The sequence below is a fragment of the Phaenicophaeus curvirostris genome, chromosome 23 (assembly GCF_032191515.1).
Source record: "Phaenicophaeus curvirostris isolate KB17595 chromosome 23, BPBGC_Pcur_1.0, whole genome shotgun sequence".
In the NCBI taxonomy this organism is placed as follows: Eukaryota; Metazoa; Chordata; class Aves; order Cuculiformes; family Cuculidae; genus Phaenicophaeus; species Phaenicophaeus curvirostris.
Genome location: NC_091414.1, coordinates 4,941,279 through 4,956,330, shown reverse-complemented (window position 1 = coordinate 4,956,330; position 15,052 = coordinate 4,941,279). Strand labels below are relative to the sequence as shown.

General features: G+C 44.1%; 2 protein-coding genes across 2 annotated transcripts in view; both read left to right on the top strand.

The window, feature by feature from the left end:
- Positions 1–15,052, top strand: part of SRRM1 (serine and arginine repetitive matrix 1) — an 83,748-nt gene that overhangs the window by 26,638 nt on the left and 42,058 nt on the right. The window lies entirely within an intron of this gene.
- Positions 1,128–12,295, top strand: RCAN3 (RCAN family member 3). The gene is made up of 6 exons (XM_069875273.1): positions 1,128–1,186; positions 4,216–4,458; positions 8,106–8,279; positions 8,846–9,011; positions 10,049–10,233; positions 10,827–12,295. The coding sequence occupies exons 2-6, from the start codon at positions 4,261–4,263 to the stop codon at positions 10,953–10,955; spliced, it is 852 nt and encodes a 283-aa protein (XP_069731374.1). The 5' UTR covers positions 1,128–1,186; positions 4,216–4,260; the 3' UTR covers positions 10,956–12,295.

The window sequence follows — 15,052 nt, the reverse complement described above, 5'->3', positions numbered from 1 at the left end:
TCATCCAGAGGGACCCAGACAGGCTGGAGAAGTGGGGCTGTGAGAACATGATGAGGTTCAACAAGGCCAAGGGCAAGGTCCTACACCTGGGTCAGGGCAGGGCAGGGCAATCCCCAATTTCAGTACACAATGGGGGATGATGTGATTGGGAGCAGCCCTGCAGAGAAGGACTTGGGGTGCTGGCTGATGAGAAGCTCAACATGAGCTGGCAATGTGCTCTTGCAGCCCAGAAACCAATCGCGCCCTGGGCTGCATCAAAAGAAGTGTGGCCAGCAGGTGGAGGGAGGTGATTCTGCCTCTCTATTACTCTCTTGGGAGACCTCATCTGGAATATTGTGTCCAGTTCTGGAATCCTCAGTGTAAGAAGGAGATGGAGCTGTTGAAACAGGTCCAGCGGAGGCTACAAGGATGAGCCAAGGGCTGGAGCACCTCCCATACGAGGACAGGCTGTGGGACTTAGGGATTTTCAGCTAGGAGAGGGCTCCACGGAGACCTTAGAGCAGCTTCCAGTACCTGAAAGGGTACAGGAAAGCTGGGGACGGTCTGTTTACAAAGGCATGGAGTGATGGGACTAGGGGCAACACTAGACATGAGGAATTTCTTCACAATGAGGGTGGGGAGGCCCTGACCCAGGTTGCCCAGAGCAGTGGTGGCTGCCCCAGCCCTGGAGGGGTTCAAGGCCAGGTTGGATGGGGCTTGGAGCCCCTGATGCAGTGGGAGGTGTCTCTGCCCATGGCAGGGGGTGGAACCGGATGGGCTTTGACCGCCCCTCCAGCCCAACGCAACCCACGACTCCATATTTCTATGAAAATGGCGGGAAGGCGGGGCGGGGGCCGCCTCAGCGCGAGGGCGGCGCATGCGCAGACTCCCCCCCATCCGGGTCTCCACTCCCCCTCCCTCCCCTTCGGAGCCAGACGGAGGCTCGGGGATGACGCATGCGCAGAGCCCTCTCGCGTCCCCTTCATCCGGGTCTTCCCCCCCCTTCATCCCCTCTATCCGGGACTTCGCGCCCCGCGGGCGCTGCCGAGGCTCGAGGACGGCGCATGCGCAGATCCCCCCTCCCCGCCCGCCTCCCCCTCCTGTCCTGAGGCGATGGGGCGCGCGCAGGCGCGTTCCCGCCGCCGCCCTCAGCTGGTCGCGGGGTGCGCGCTCCCGACGCCGCCGAGGGGTCCCCGCCGAGGACACGGTGAGCTCCCCTCCGCTCCCCCGGAGGCTCCGGCGCGATGAGCCGAAGGCCCTCGACCCGTCCCGCACTGACCCGGGGTTTGGGCTCGGTCCCTGCTGTCGTCGTCTCGTTCCCTCCCCCCCCCATCCCCTGGGTAGACCTGGCGTCCGTGGCTCTGAGGGCCCCGTTTGTGACATCTGGTTCGTTTGTGTCGGAATTGTCGTGCCATTCCTGCTCCCCGTGAGTATTCAGGGATTTCGGGAAGGCTGGGATAAGCTCGGTGAGCTGCTTGTGTTCCAGGCGTGCCAGGAGAGCAGTTCCAGAGGAGGGAAAGTGAAAACACCAGAGCTGCCTGTACCCGGGCTGCGAGGAAGAACTGAAGCTTTCAGGGGAAAAAGCTGCGTTTTCACAGTTTGCTTGCGTTTCAGGAGAGCTTAAACTGTATTTTATAGAATCCTAGAACGGTTTGGGTTGGAAGGGACCTCCAAGCCCATCCAGTCCCACCCCTGCCATGGGCAGGGACACCTCCCACTGGATCAGGGGCTCCAAGCCCCATCCAACCTGGCCTTGAACCCCTCCAGGGATGGGGCAGCCACCCCTGCTCTGGGCAGCCTGGGCCAGGGCCTCCTTCCTCTCATCGTGAAGAATTTTTGGTTGAAGAGTTTGCTTTTCAGTGTTTCAGGTACCTGTCACTTGGTATTTAAATGATAAGCGGGTATTAATTCTCAGAAGAACAAAGGATTTAGTGAATGGTCTTATCCAGGTGGATTTAGTGCTTGGGATCCTTTTAGTTGCACTGTGTAAGGCCGTTTAATTCAAAATCTAAGAGAGAGTGAGTGATCAGGATGCTTTCTAACAAGAAGTATCAGCTTCTACACAAAGAACTTGCTTATGATTCTGAATTATTGCAGTGAGATTGAGCTGATTACAATAAGTAACTAGTGTATGTATGTTTTCATTTATGACTGTCTTATAAATAGGTATTTCTCACCTTTCCAAGGAGGTAAGAGAAATAATTCCCTTTTTGCCTAGAGGAAGTTGAAGGAGAGCAGTTTGGCTGTTGCACCAATAATCATAAAATACTGGAATGTTTTGGGTTACCGGGGACCTTAAATATCATCTGGTTTCAGTCACGTCAGTGTGCCTATCAAGCTGGAAGAGTTTCTTCTGAGTATCATACAAGTATTTTTCCTTCTTCTTGCCTTCTGATAATTGCACAGTAAAACAGTCCTACCCAGTCTGTTAAAATATCACTTCTCACGGTGCTGTCTCCAGCAGGGCTGCTTAATTAACATTCATGCATCAGTCTTACCCATCTTATCCTTATGTCAGGGAAGCTGTTACACATTCCTGCACTGCTGAGTAACCAGGGTGTTTTGGTACTGATTTGGGTGAAGTCAAGAAAAGCAAGTAATCTATGAAAGAACTGCAAGTATCCATGTAGATTTATGGTTTAAAAAATTAAAACTGATGGATTCATATTTTAAAAAAAAGAAAATGTAATTGAAGTGGCTTTTATAGTTCAGTGCTGCTTATAGAAGCTTTTCAGATGTTGTTTTTATGCTAGCAAGAAATGCTGTATTATAACATATACAGAACTGTTGATCCTGTTGCTGAAATGTTTCCTTAACTTTGACTAAGATTCCTTCTATTAAATCCCTTTCCCTGCAGACAGTTTGTAGGAATTCAAGGAAATAACTGTATTGTCTTCTGCAGTTTAATAGCCTGAAAGTTTCTACTCTTGTTCTCTAGAAGATGGTTTCTGGCAATTCAGTTTTTGTTACTAGTTGAGAAAAAAAAAATAATTTCCTTCACAGGGATGTTTAAACTGCCCCAGCTCCCCATTATCATTTATACGCATCATTTGAGACCTAATTCTTTTTACAGAGCGTATCTTGCAGTAAAACATCTTGTTGTTCTAGTTAAATGTTATAATGCGATGAAGTCATCCAAAATAAAACGTGAAGACGGTTGGGCTGTCTTTGATCAGCTGTGCCTTGGTGGTGTGTTTTAATCCATGTGCGTTTGGAAGGTGAGAATACACAGGTGGGCAATGGCACTTGTTGATCACCTGTTTCACAATAGAACTGGGTGAAATGCATCAAGACCCAGAAGACTAAAGATGTAGGGACTGCAAGTTTAGCTTCTTTCATGTTAAGGTGCCAGCTAGTGTCACTTGTGACTGTTGACCAGTTCATGCATGGTGAAAGACATCGTGCTCTTGCAGCCATCACTGTGTCATTGTCTGCTTCACAGGTTACTTGAATCATTTAATGTTATATGAATTAAATGGTAAAGGAAGATAGATCTTGTGGCTTTTCACTGGCTTTTTTCCCTTTCTCTTTCCTTCCCATCCCCTCTTACAATGCTAGTGGTATTCTGTGATGTTGGAGGTCCTGGCATGTTCGCAAACATTTCAGTTGATATTGATCCCTCTTCAGTTTCCAAGCTGATTTGGCAAAGACCTGTCCTTAATTGCATTGTTGACCTGGCTCCCCATTGCAGGTGTCTGTCGTGTTCCATGTTGGATTGATTAGCCCAGAACTCTCTTCCTTTCTTGCATGAATCTGCGAGCACAAAAAATTAGGTTTACACCGTGTCTCAGAGAGGCTTTTGGCAGATGGTTTAACTGTGCTGTGTACATGTGTTCCCATTGGTGAAATACAGATACTTCTTCAAATACCAGAAAAGACTTCTGATTGCTTGGGGAGTCCTTTTCAGTTACTAAATAAGAAAATGTTAACTGAGAAGTGTGTCATCACGAAAAGCTTCTAGAACAGTATTGTAGTTCCTGATTTGTGTCAGAGTAAAGGGAGGAGGAATTTCATTTACTTGACTGAGTGACTTTATCTTCCTTCCTGTAGATGGAATAGTGATGTCTTTATTGCATTTGCAGAAATGAGATACAGCGCTTTTGTTTTGTGGATGAGAGAATGAGTTTTATGTTGAGTTCTATTCTTTTTTGTAAAATTATCGGCCTTAAAGAACACTCAAAGGCAGGAAATGCAGTATGTTCACACTCTGTTTTGGTTTTGATTTTTGGAATGCAGACCCCTACGAGAAACCAGAGCATAAAGAGGAGTTGCCTCGTGTGAATGATGCTGCGGGACACTATGAAGTCCTGGAGCGACAGCCAGTCAGACCTCTACAGCAGCGACCAAGAAGAGGAAGAACAGATGATTTTTGGAGAAAATGAAGATGATTTGGAAGAAATGATGGATTTAAGTGACTTGCCTACCTCACTGTTTGCTTGCAGTGTTCACGAAGCTGTGTTTGAGGTACAGGAAGAAAAGGTAAGGTGAGAGGCATATTTGGGGCATGGTATTATAAGGGTAGATGCAGCCATTGAACACTTTTGTCTGGATTTGTAGTGTGTTGCTGCATGTTATAATTGGAGTGGGGAAACCAAACCTAAGTATTTACCTGGAAAGCTCAGATGAGAATGAGTATGAAGAGCAGATACTACTACCCTTTTGTGGCATTTGATACTGTTCACATTTAGGCCGTCTCCCATGAAAAGCTTTTTTCCCCTCTTTATCCAAGGCACCAAATCCAAGGGCAGATTTAAATAAAATCTGAAAGCAAATGTGAGTGCTTTATTTCAAGGCAAGGATTATGTTAGAAGAGCTTTATAAACTTGCAGTATTCTGAATAGAACACCTTGTAAGTGGTTTATAAAGACCTTAGCAGGCCAGAGAAGATTTATTTTATTCTAACTTTTGTATTCAGTCAAATCTGTGCTTTCCTTTCAAGAGCATCAGGAATAATTACGTATGCTACACAAGTGAGAGGAAATAGGAGGGACTGAGAGGAAAGCTTTGATCTGCAGTTTCTTCAGTTTTAGTTTTCAGATGGGGACTGAAAGCTGCTCTGTGCCTCAAAGTTATAAATTCTGTACTAAATTTAAGTCAGCCTTTCAAATATTTACTGTGAGCTGAAAAAAGTGAGTGCTCTTAACATACGGATGTAGTACATTAAAAATAAAAAAGAGCAGTGACCAGTTAAGAATGTGCATACACTGCCACATGATCAGTTTGTGAAGAAGCTTATATTGAACATCCTTTTGGATGGAAAGGACAATACTAGAGAACGAGAGCCATTGTTCTTGGGGGTTTGTTAGAATTGTATTCCTACAGGTACAGAAGGCAGGCACCAGGAAAGACTGCTGAGGCATTAGTGGCTGTTCTGCAGATGCAGTAACTTATTTTTTATTTGCCATATTTTAAAAAGGGAATGAGCTACAGTTCGTTAGCTGTTAGGGAGCCGTTGGATCAGGTCCAGAGGAGGCTACAAGGATGATCTGAGAGCTGGAGCACCTCCCATACGAGGACAGGCTGAGAGAGTTGGGGTTGTTCAGCCTGGAGAAGAGAAAGCTGCAAGGAGACCTTGGAGCAGCTTTCTAGTACCTGAAGGGGCTACAAGAAAGCTGGGGACGGAACGTTTACAAAGGCTTATAGTGATAGGACTAGGGGCAATAAACTTCAGAGGGGCAGATTTAGACTAGACATAGGGAGGAATTTCTTCACGATGAGAGTGGTGAGATGCTGGAACAGGTTGCCCAGAGCAGTGGTGGCTGCCCCATGCCTGGAGGTGTTCAAGGCCAGGTTGGATGGGCCTTGGGCAGCCCGATCCAGTGGGAGGTGTCCCTGCCCATAGCAGGGAGGTGGAACTGGATGATCTTGAAGGTCCTTTACAACCCAAACTTTTTTATGTTTTATATGCCTGGTGTTAAATGTTTCTCATCATATAGCATGACGCGTTGCCAGCCTCTGTGTGTCAGCAGAAGAGTTAATTCCTAGCTTTGTACAAGTGCTGTTTTACTGTAAAACAAGGCAGGCAGTGCACGAGAGTATGTAAATCGGATGTCTACTGATGTAAAAAACATTCAAGATGAAGTCTCCCTTTCCAGATAAATCTTTAACTCTCTGATGACTAATTTAAATTGTTACTGTTTTGACTAGATCAGCTTCTAGTTCAGAAGAAGTGAGCGGGGAGCACTCCTTTTCTTTGGGTGGTTACCACCCTTGGAAGAAGGTAGTAAAGCATCAGTTAATCAGTGGAACATTAAATAGCACAGTGAACTGATTTAATTGTGATGCTACAGAAACAGTGCCCCATAATTCAGTGTGTGTGATATAGAAACTGTGCAAGGGAAATGTTGCCCTGCTGAATTGTTCTACATGTGATTTGTCGGTTTAATGCACATTTGCTTTTCTCCATGAAAGTATTCCCGTAATATTTCTGTGCACACAAGGTGTATCCAGGAAGGGGTGCTAGCTTTTTCTCTAACAACAGTGATAGTGGCCACATTAAACCACTTGTAAATTTAACCACAAATTTAAAATTCTAGATTTTTCATTTCAAATATAGTTTGTAAAGTGTACTGATCATACTGTCAGTGGGCTCACCTAAGCCAATTGTCATAGCCAAGACATTAGTTTAGAATAGGTCAGAACTATGTGTAGTATCTCTTAATGTTTACAATGCAGACTTCTTCCTGTTGCTGGGAGAAATAGAGACACTTCAATAAATTATATGGCTTTTATCTGTTGTATGAAACTCAGCTTAGTCAGCCACTGGACACACATTCAATGTCGATTTACTTCTGCCTACACCTTCTTTTAAAGGCTAAACACACAGCAAACAGTTCACAACACAAATAGAAATGGTGCTCTCTGTTCAGGAACAGAAAGCCATGTGAAAATTTTTGTAGGTTTGGGGGTTTTTTTTGGTTTTTTTTTTCAAGTGGGTCTTTAATGTGGTCATTTTGCACTTTTGTTGAAGTCTTGTAGGTCAAATATCTGATGTGTTTACAGAAAAACTGTAAGGTGTCAGAGTTGGCATACAGCTTTTAATAATGTTTTCTTCTACGTAGCATCTAAAAGTATTTGTTCAAGTTTAGTTCAAACAGGAAAAGGTGTAAAATTCAGATAGGGTAAAAGTACTTATTGTTTCTTTCTCAAACATTCACCTTCTTGAGGGTAATACTGTGATTGGAATGCTGTCTTCATCACTGTCAGTGGCAGGGTTGATCCACCGGATTGCAATTTTGTGTTTGTTGAGTAGAGGATTTGACCAGTGTGCAGGGAACAGTTTCTGTGATTTAATAAAGACCTTTGTGTCATACAGATTGGAGTGAATTGTGCAAGAAAATAATATTTTTGTTAAAACTAACATGGGCATCTTCTGAAGAATTCCTTCCACCCTGTTTCAAATGGAAGCCCCTTGTCCTGTAATTTATCTTAAAAGAATGAAGGCATCAACAGGATTTTTGTAGGGAAATCAGTGTCTACTGGAATCCAGAAAGTTGACTATTGTCATCGGAAAGAGTTCTTAATGAAAAAGCATTCCTTTCCTGCTTGATTTGCCCTGATCTGAGTGGCAAAATATTATCAGAACACAGTAAATAAAATGGAAAAGAGGTTGCTTGCATAGTTTCCATCTATTTACTTTAATCTGAGTTTTTGCAGTAAATGAAAATTTTCACTAGGAGATTTATTTGTGTGTTTACACCAGGGGGAACTCAGATCTGCGAATTGGATCTCTTGTAGGTCAGAGAGCTGATAAATTAAAACAGATTGAATTTCAAAGCAAAAAGTAACTGATACGTGTAGTGGTTTTGGAGATGCTGGTGTTTAAAGTTCCAGTGCTTTCGTCGGCATCTGCACTTCAGAGGAACTGGCGCTAGGTGGCAGGTTGTGTTAGGAGTTCCCTAGGCTTGTTCACATCCAGGTGCTCCGGGAATTCAGATTTAAACAGTGAGTCAAAGCTGTACTGCACTGGATGTAGATTTGTGAGTTGGGGCAACTGAGGGACCATTGGAACATGCAGGTTTAGAAGGTAATTAAGGAAGGAAGAGAGGAAAGTGAAAGGAAAATGTGTTACCATTGAGTGAAAATGTTCATTTTGTGTTTGGAGCATCTTTGTACTTTAACTCTAGGAAAGGTTTGAAGCGCTTTTCACAGTCTACGATGATCGAGTTACATTCCAGTTGTTTAAAAGCTTTAGAAGAGTAAGGATAAACTTCAGCAATCCAGAGGCAGCAGCAAGAGCTCGGATAGAACTGCATGAAACCGACTTCAGTGGGAAAAAGCTGAAGCTGTACTTTGCACAGGTATTTCAGAACACTGAGATGTTGTACATGTGCCCCCGTTTCCTCTTTGTTCCGCATCAGTTTCATTTGTGCTGAATATCCAAAGTTACCTTCAACATCATTTTTCTGCACCAAGATGTATTATTTTCACTCAGTGAGGAATTTGTGCTTTAGAGGGCAGGTTTGCTTTTCAGCTTGAGCTTACAGAGTTCTGATTGGTTTGGAACAATCTCTGTGGAGTGACAAAGCCACCTTCCCCCCCTATACAGAAACAAAAATGTGCTGAAAGGAAACAGGCGGGTCCAAAGGTCTCTTTATAGTAAGTGCTTCACAGGCATGTTCTTGGAGTAGAAGTTTTTTGTCGCATATGTTGTCAGCACTTAGAGGGGCCAGTTCTTCCCTGCATCATGTCTCTGAGGTGTCACACCAAGAACTGACAAAAGCTGTACTGCTTTTATTCTTTAAGCTAGGCTGAATGGGGCATTGCTAAAGCAGAGAGTGGGCAGGCATTGTTGGGGAAAGAGGCTGAACAAAAAGAGCACTCATATTTGTCATCTCATTCTATACCTCCTGGCTTTTGTCTGCAGGCATCTGGTGAAATAGGTGACAAGTCCTACCTCCTCCCTCCACAACCTGTTAAACAGTTCTTGATTTCACCCCCTGCGTCTCCACCTGTTGGGTGGAAACAGAGTGAAGATGCAACTCCCCTGATAAACTATGACTTGCTTTGTGCTGTCTCCAAGCTGGGACCAGGTAGGAATATTATCCTGCTTTTGTAGTGCTACTCAACTTCAAAAATACTTATTGAGGGGATTTGTCTACTTAGCTTCTTTCTGTGAGAAAAAATGGAGTCTCTCTTACGTGTTGTTTCCTAATTGAATAAGATGATCATCACTTTTTTTTAATTAATCTGTTAACTGATTGAAAGTATAGCACAGAGTTGGGTGGTGTGATACTAGCGCCATTACATCCGTGCAGGGATAGGACGAGGGGATGGGGTTTTAAGCTGAAAGAGGGGACATTAAGATGAGATCTTGGGAAGAAATGTTTTCCTGTGAGGGTGGGGAGGTCCTGGCCCAAGTTCCCCAGGGAAGTTGTGGCTGTCTCAGCCCTGGATGTATTGGAGACCAGGTTGGATGGGGCTTTGAGCAACGTGATACAGTGGGAGGTGTCCCTGCCCATGGCAGGGGTTGGAACTGGGCTTTGAGGTCCCTTCCAACCCAAACCATTCTATGATTCATTGGATTTTGTCACAGTCTCAGTATTGAGTAACAAACAAGAGGAGGAATGAAAAGTTAGGTCTCTTGCAGGTGGTGATTAAGGATGCTAATGTGTACTTCATGTGTTTAGTCATCCAGCTTCATGAAACTTCCCCGAAAACATGCTGTTTGCTTTCTGTGAAGAGCAAGCAATGAGAAGGCTTAACAGTTTCGAATGCTTCTGTAGCTTTTACTTTACAAGTATCATAGAAATATACTGTGTAAATTGTGTCATTTTTAAATGTACTGCTTGTCTTCTGATATCCTCAGTGTTTCACCATAGTTTTTTACATCCCTCCCTTCCTTCAAAAATTAATTAAAAGATCGATTGTATCCAAGGTAGAGTGTAACAGGTACAGGGACTGTTCTAAAACATTTAACAGGTCTGGTGAAGCATTGAAGTTGAGTAAATTAAAGATAAATGAATATTTGGTTGTGTTACTGCAGATATTCAGGAGTTTTTGAGATAAAGCAGCTTAATGCTTTTCCTTGGGGATGTTCTTATCATGGCTTTTGTTTGCTGCTCCTTAGGGGAAAAGTATGAGCTTCACGCAGGAACTGAATCAACTCCCAGTGTGGTTGTCCATGTCTGTGAAAGTGAAACAGAAGAGGAAGAGGAAATAAAAAATCCCAAACAGAAGATCATGCAGACGAGGCGCCCAGAACCGCCTGCGATGATACTGAGTGAATCCAAAGCGTTCGATTGTACCCTGGAGGTAGGGGGGACGATGCACTGTTAAACCATGTGATGCTCAAGGTAGTATCAAAAATCAGACCCTTAACAAGTTCGTGTGTTGGTGTCTGTACTGCTGCTATGTTATGTATAGCGACAACAGGTTTTACTTGTAGTTGTCTCTCATGTTCAAGATTTCGGGTGCCAATGCTCTGAAAAGCACTTTAATTTTAGGGACTAGTCCCCCAACTGTAGCAAATCCACCTGACTTGAAATAGTGGAAAATAGGAAGTCTGGCTGTGTTGTTTTGTTCAAGATGTTACCCTTTTCTTTATTCTGTATGGTGTGACGTACCAAGTACTGGAATAATACCTTGTTGTCACAATTGGGTTCAAGAAAGTTCATTGCATAGCAATTAAAAGCTGAGCTGTACTGGTACAATAGCTTCCAGTTAATGTAGTGTTAAATGCAAGTGAAACTTACTCTTTATGCTAAGAGTTCTTCCCAGCTGGTGATTTTCTGAGGTGAAGATCACTCTTTGCTTTTCTCAGCAATGCCAAGTATGTGATTTTAATTTGACATGAGGCACAAATACACGTATGGAACTAAATTCAAGTAGTTTTGTTAACTACACAGAGAAGAACACAGGACCACAGACCACTGAGCAGACAGGCTCCAAGTCTGTCTCCCACACCGTTGCTGCTGCTATCTGTGATGGAACATCGGCAGGGACAGCAGTTTGCACTGACACTGAATGAGGAGTGAGTTACAATGCGTAGAGTGAAATATGGATTCAGCTATTGAATGTGTTGTCTCTGATCCTCTCTGAAACGCTTTTTCCTCTACATTTATAAATAACTCCAGTGACTGTTATGTTATGACTAAATTATGTTAGGATGTGAAACATCTAGGGTTCATTTTTAACTTCTCCAGTCTGTTTTGTATTTTTTAAGACAATCGGTTGCCTGGCTTAGCCAGTTTTTATGCAGTTTAATCATAGAATCATAGAATGTTTTGGGTTGGAAGGGACCTTAAATCCCATCCAGTTCCATCCTCTCTGCCACTGGCAGGGACACCTCCCACTGGATCAGGTTGCTCAGAGCCTCAGTTTCCACTTTGTTTGCTGTTTTTCGTCGAGACTTTTTCTGTGTGGCATCTTGTCTGTCTGATAGAACCTCTGCTGCTTTGGAGACCAGGATGCATCTTTTAAAAACCAGATCTTTAATTTTGTGATCTTGTGTTAAGTGTTTTAGTAGGAGTAAAATATGCCTCAGTATAATGACACGTGCTCCTATGCTTTTATGCTTTTTTATAACAACCTTTTTTAGTCTAGACAGATTCTTCTTTTTTCTATTAAAAAAGTAAAATTATTTGTGAACAAATTATTGTTTGAACAGGCTGCTGATGTTCATACACGCAAATCATTCAGAAATTGGCCTTTTTCAAATTTATTTTAGCGTGTTTCAATTCTACATGATGTGCTTATTGAATTTTCAAAAGTGTTTTCACTTGATTGAAGGCAGAGAGATAAAGTAACAGTCAGGAATCTTCATGGGCATGGTTGTTTTCAGCTCTGTGTTGTGCCAGCTCATGATCCCTTCCTGCCACCAGCTTCAAGTTGCAAAATGGGATCCTGCAGGCAGGTCCTTGTTCCAGAGGCAGGAATGGAATATATTAAAAAGGTAGGGAAATGGGATTGGTTCATCTTGCTTCCACAGGTATTTATGTATCTCTTCAGGTGTTAACAATCACTGAAAGTCTGACTTCTGTCTCACTGTCCAAAAAAAAAAAAGAAAACCAACCAAAAAAACCAACAAACCCACGAGAAACTTGTGTTGTCCATGAGGCTTGTGTATTTTTAAAATTCCAGAAGTCCGGTTTGGATTTTCTGGCGTGTTTCTAGTTTGTTAATAGTTTCATTTCTACTCTGCTGTAGAAGTTGCTGTTCGTAGGAGTAAGTGGGAAAACCTTCAGAAACAGTTTTATGAGGCAAACCAAGCCAGTGATGTTGTCAATGTATCTTGTGCAAAATGTGTAACAACTTGCATTCCAACATCTTCCATTGTGTAAAGACACATAAAATAAAACCAATGCAGTGCCATTCACACGTGTGTTTAGCTGTGTTCCACAGTGGACCAAGTTAATATGAGTTTTCTCACAGTATTGTATGCTTGTGTGATTGAGTTGAGAGAGTTTGAGCAAGTTATGGGAAAATTAGTGCTGAAAAGGTCAGGGATTTCAACAGACAAGTCCTGGAATACCTGGGCTGAAGGAGGGACCAAGAAACTGTTTGGTTCCAGGTGCCTGTCCCAGCAGAGGTCCCTTGGGATGTTTTTTCTCACATGAGTTTGCCGCCTGCTTTGGCTGTTGTGGAAGATCACACGGTTTGGGCTGCCATACTGAGCTCTGTAAAGTTCTTGTAATAAAGATAAATAATTGCTTGCTTTTAGAAATCTCCAGAGACCCATTTCCACAGGAAGGAAAGGGGCAGACTTGATGGTCAGTGCACGCATATTTTATAACAGGATTGTAAACCATCAGATTGTTGCACTGCACATGCTTTTTGCCAGCAGGTTCCGTCTCTGGGATCGGGCAGCCGTGGTTCTTGTCAGCCAGAAGAGGGAGGCTGCGTGCCCTTCTGACACAGCAGCACGGGGTAATTGAATTGTGTTAAAAATGCTATAAAATCACATTCCTCTGTCTGTGAGGCAGTGCCGGGCCTCGCTGTGCAGAAGCGGTGGGAGGCTGGCACAGGGTTTGCCTTGGAGCTGGTGTGGAAGGCAGGGGCTGACAGGAGTGCGAGGGAACGGGGTGTCTGGCTGCTTGCAAGGGCTGCAGGGGTAGGCAAGGAGGAGGCAAAGCAGAGAGGAAACTTGGATTTAACAGTGGATCAATAGCAGCAGCGATTCTATTCCACTTTCACTCTATGATCTCCAGGGTGACAGAACTTGCTGTGCAAAATGAATGGAACTCAAGTTTCCTTTCTTTACTCCGTGTGATGTTCAGTAATGACCAAGAACCTTCTGGTAAAATAGCTGACCTGCTGTTAACTCCAGGGCTATTTTTAGAAGCAGGCTTGCACAGAGGCACCAACTGTGCCCGGTCCTTCCCGAGCTTGTGCTTCATATAAATAAATATCCCAAATTCCTTTAAAGCATTCTTCTTGGGATGCAGCTGAAAAAAAGTGCTTGGTCTTTTATTTGAGCGCTCTGCCTGTGTGTTCTGGAGGAGAAGTTGCTGGGGGTAGAATGCGCCCTACCTTTTTTCGCAATTCTGTGATTACCGCTTCTCTTTTCTATTTCTGCCTTGTTTCTGAGCTGCTTCCCCCAGAAGGACCTCATGTGTGAAATCTCTTGCTTAATGTATTCCCTGAAAGGTGTTATTTCCATTTTGGTCTGGGTTTGGGTTAGTGATCGGTTTTACCTCAGAACAGAGCATTCTTATGAATCTTGTGCTTACCAGGTTCTTTAACTTGCTCTGCTTAACGTGTAAAACTTGCCAGGAGGGGTTCATGGTCCAGTATGCTTTTAATGTGGAAAGAGAGCGCAGCCAAGCCTCATTCCCTTGGAGAAAAATGACAGAGTGTTTCCTTTGCTAACCCAAGTGGGAGTTGTGCACCTGGCTGGATCTGTGGGTCTTTGTTCCCATGTGCTTATGCAGCACCTGCGATACATCATCCTGCCACTTCTCCATCCTGCACGCCTGAAGGGGCAGCCTGTGGTGCAGGGAGCCGTCAGCGGAGGGAACCGCAGTCCCTGGCACCTCCGGGCAGCGTGTGCTTGAGCCGTGTTTACCTTTGATCTGAGCATGATCAGATATTTCTTCTGCAGCTGTTGAGCTGAAATTGGAGTGAGATGGCTACAGAGTTGTCTCCTAACATCAATCGTGCAGCTTTAGGAAGGCTTACATCTTGGTTTGAATGGCTCCATACCCTTTCCCTGCAGATCCAGGCTGGGGACCTTGTGTTGGTGTCACGGTACCCACCTTCACGGAGAGACTGTTGCTGTCCTGTTGCTCGGTTGGTTGGGTATGTTGTCTTGAAGTTGTGTTTTCTAGCATGACTGAGCACCAACACATAGTGTTTTAAATGTTAATTAGTGTGTTAAAACCATCTTCTGAAAAAAGTTCTCTTGCATTTTAACACATTGGCATGGAGGGGATTGCTGGAGGGAATGTTCGTTTGATTTCCTTGGTGAAGCAAATGTATTTCCAACTGTAGCATCATCAGGAACCCAGACGTCAGCAGTACCAGGGTGAGGTAGTGGGGAAGATAATGAGGACGATTTGTTGGTTTTCTGCATTATATGTAATACAGGAATCACAAATTCTACATCCTGTCTGACTCTGCAGCAGTGACAGTGTTCAGGTTTGACTAGCGCAGCACAGCGAGCAGCCAGGTCAGATGTGCTCTTCTGCCAGGACAGGTCCCTGCGACTGCTGCTCCGCTCCAGCGCCTGCAGGTGGGATGTGTAGTATTTCTTGTGAATGGAGGTGCATGTGCACTAACAAGGTTCTGATTTCATTATACTAATCCAGACTCAATGCAATTCTAAAAGGTTGTGACATTTGCAATCGGTTCTTTCGGAGCCTTTCCTTACTGAGGCAGTTCCAGGGATTCCACTCTGCTCTCTGCCCTTCTGATTACAGGCAAAGTGGGAATTCAATCAGTGGTTCTGTGAACTGACCTTATAATGCAGGAGCAGTACAAAACCGAGTCAGAAACGTAAGCTGGATGTATAAATTCAGTGAGACTTAAAACACCCTGGGCTTACAGGAAAGTTGGGGAGGGGCTCTTGATCAGGGAGTGCAGGGATAGGATGAGGGAGAACAGTTTAAAGCTGAGAGAGGGGAGATTGAGAGGA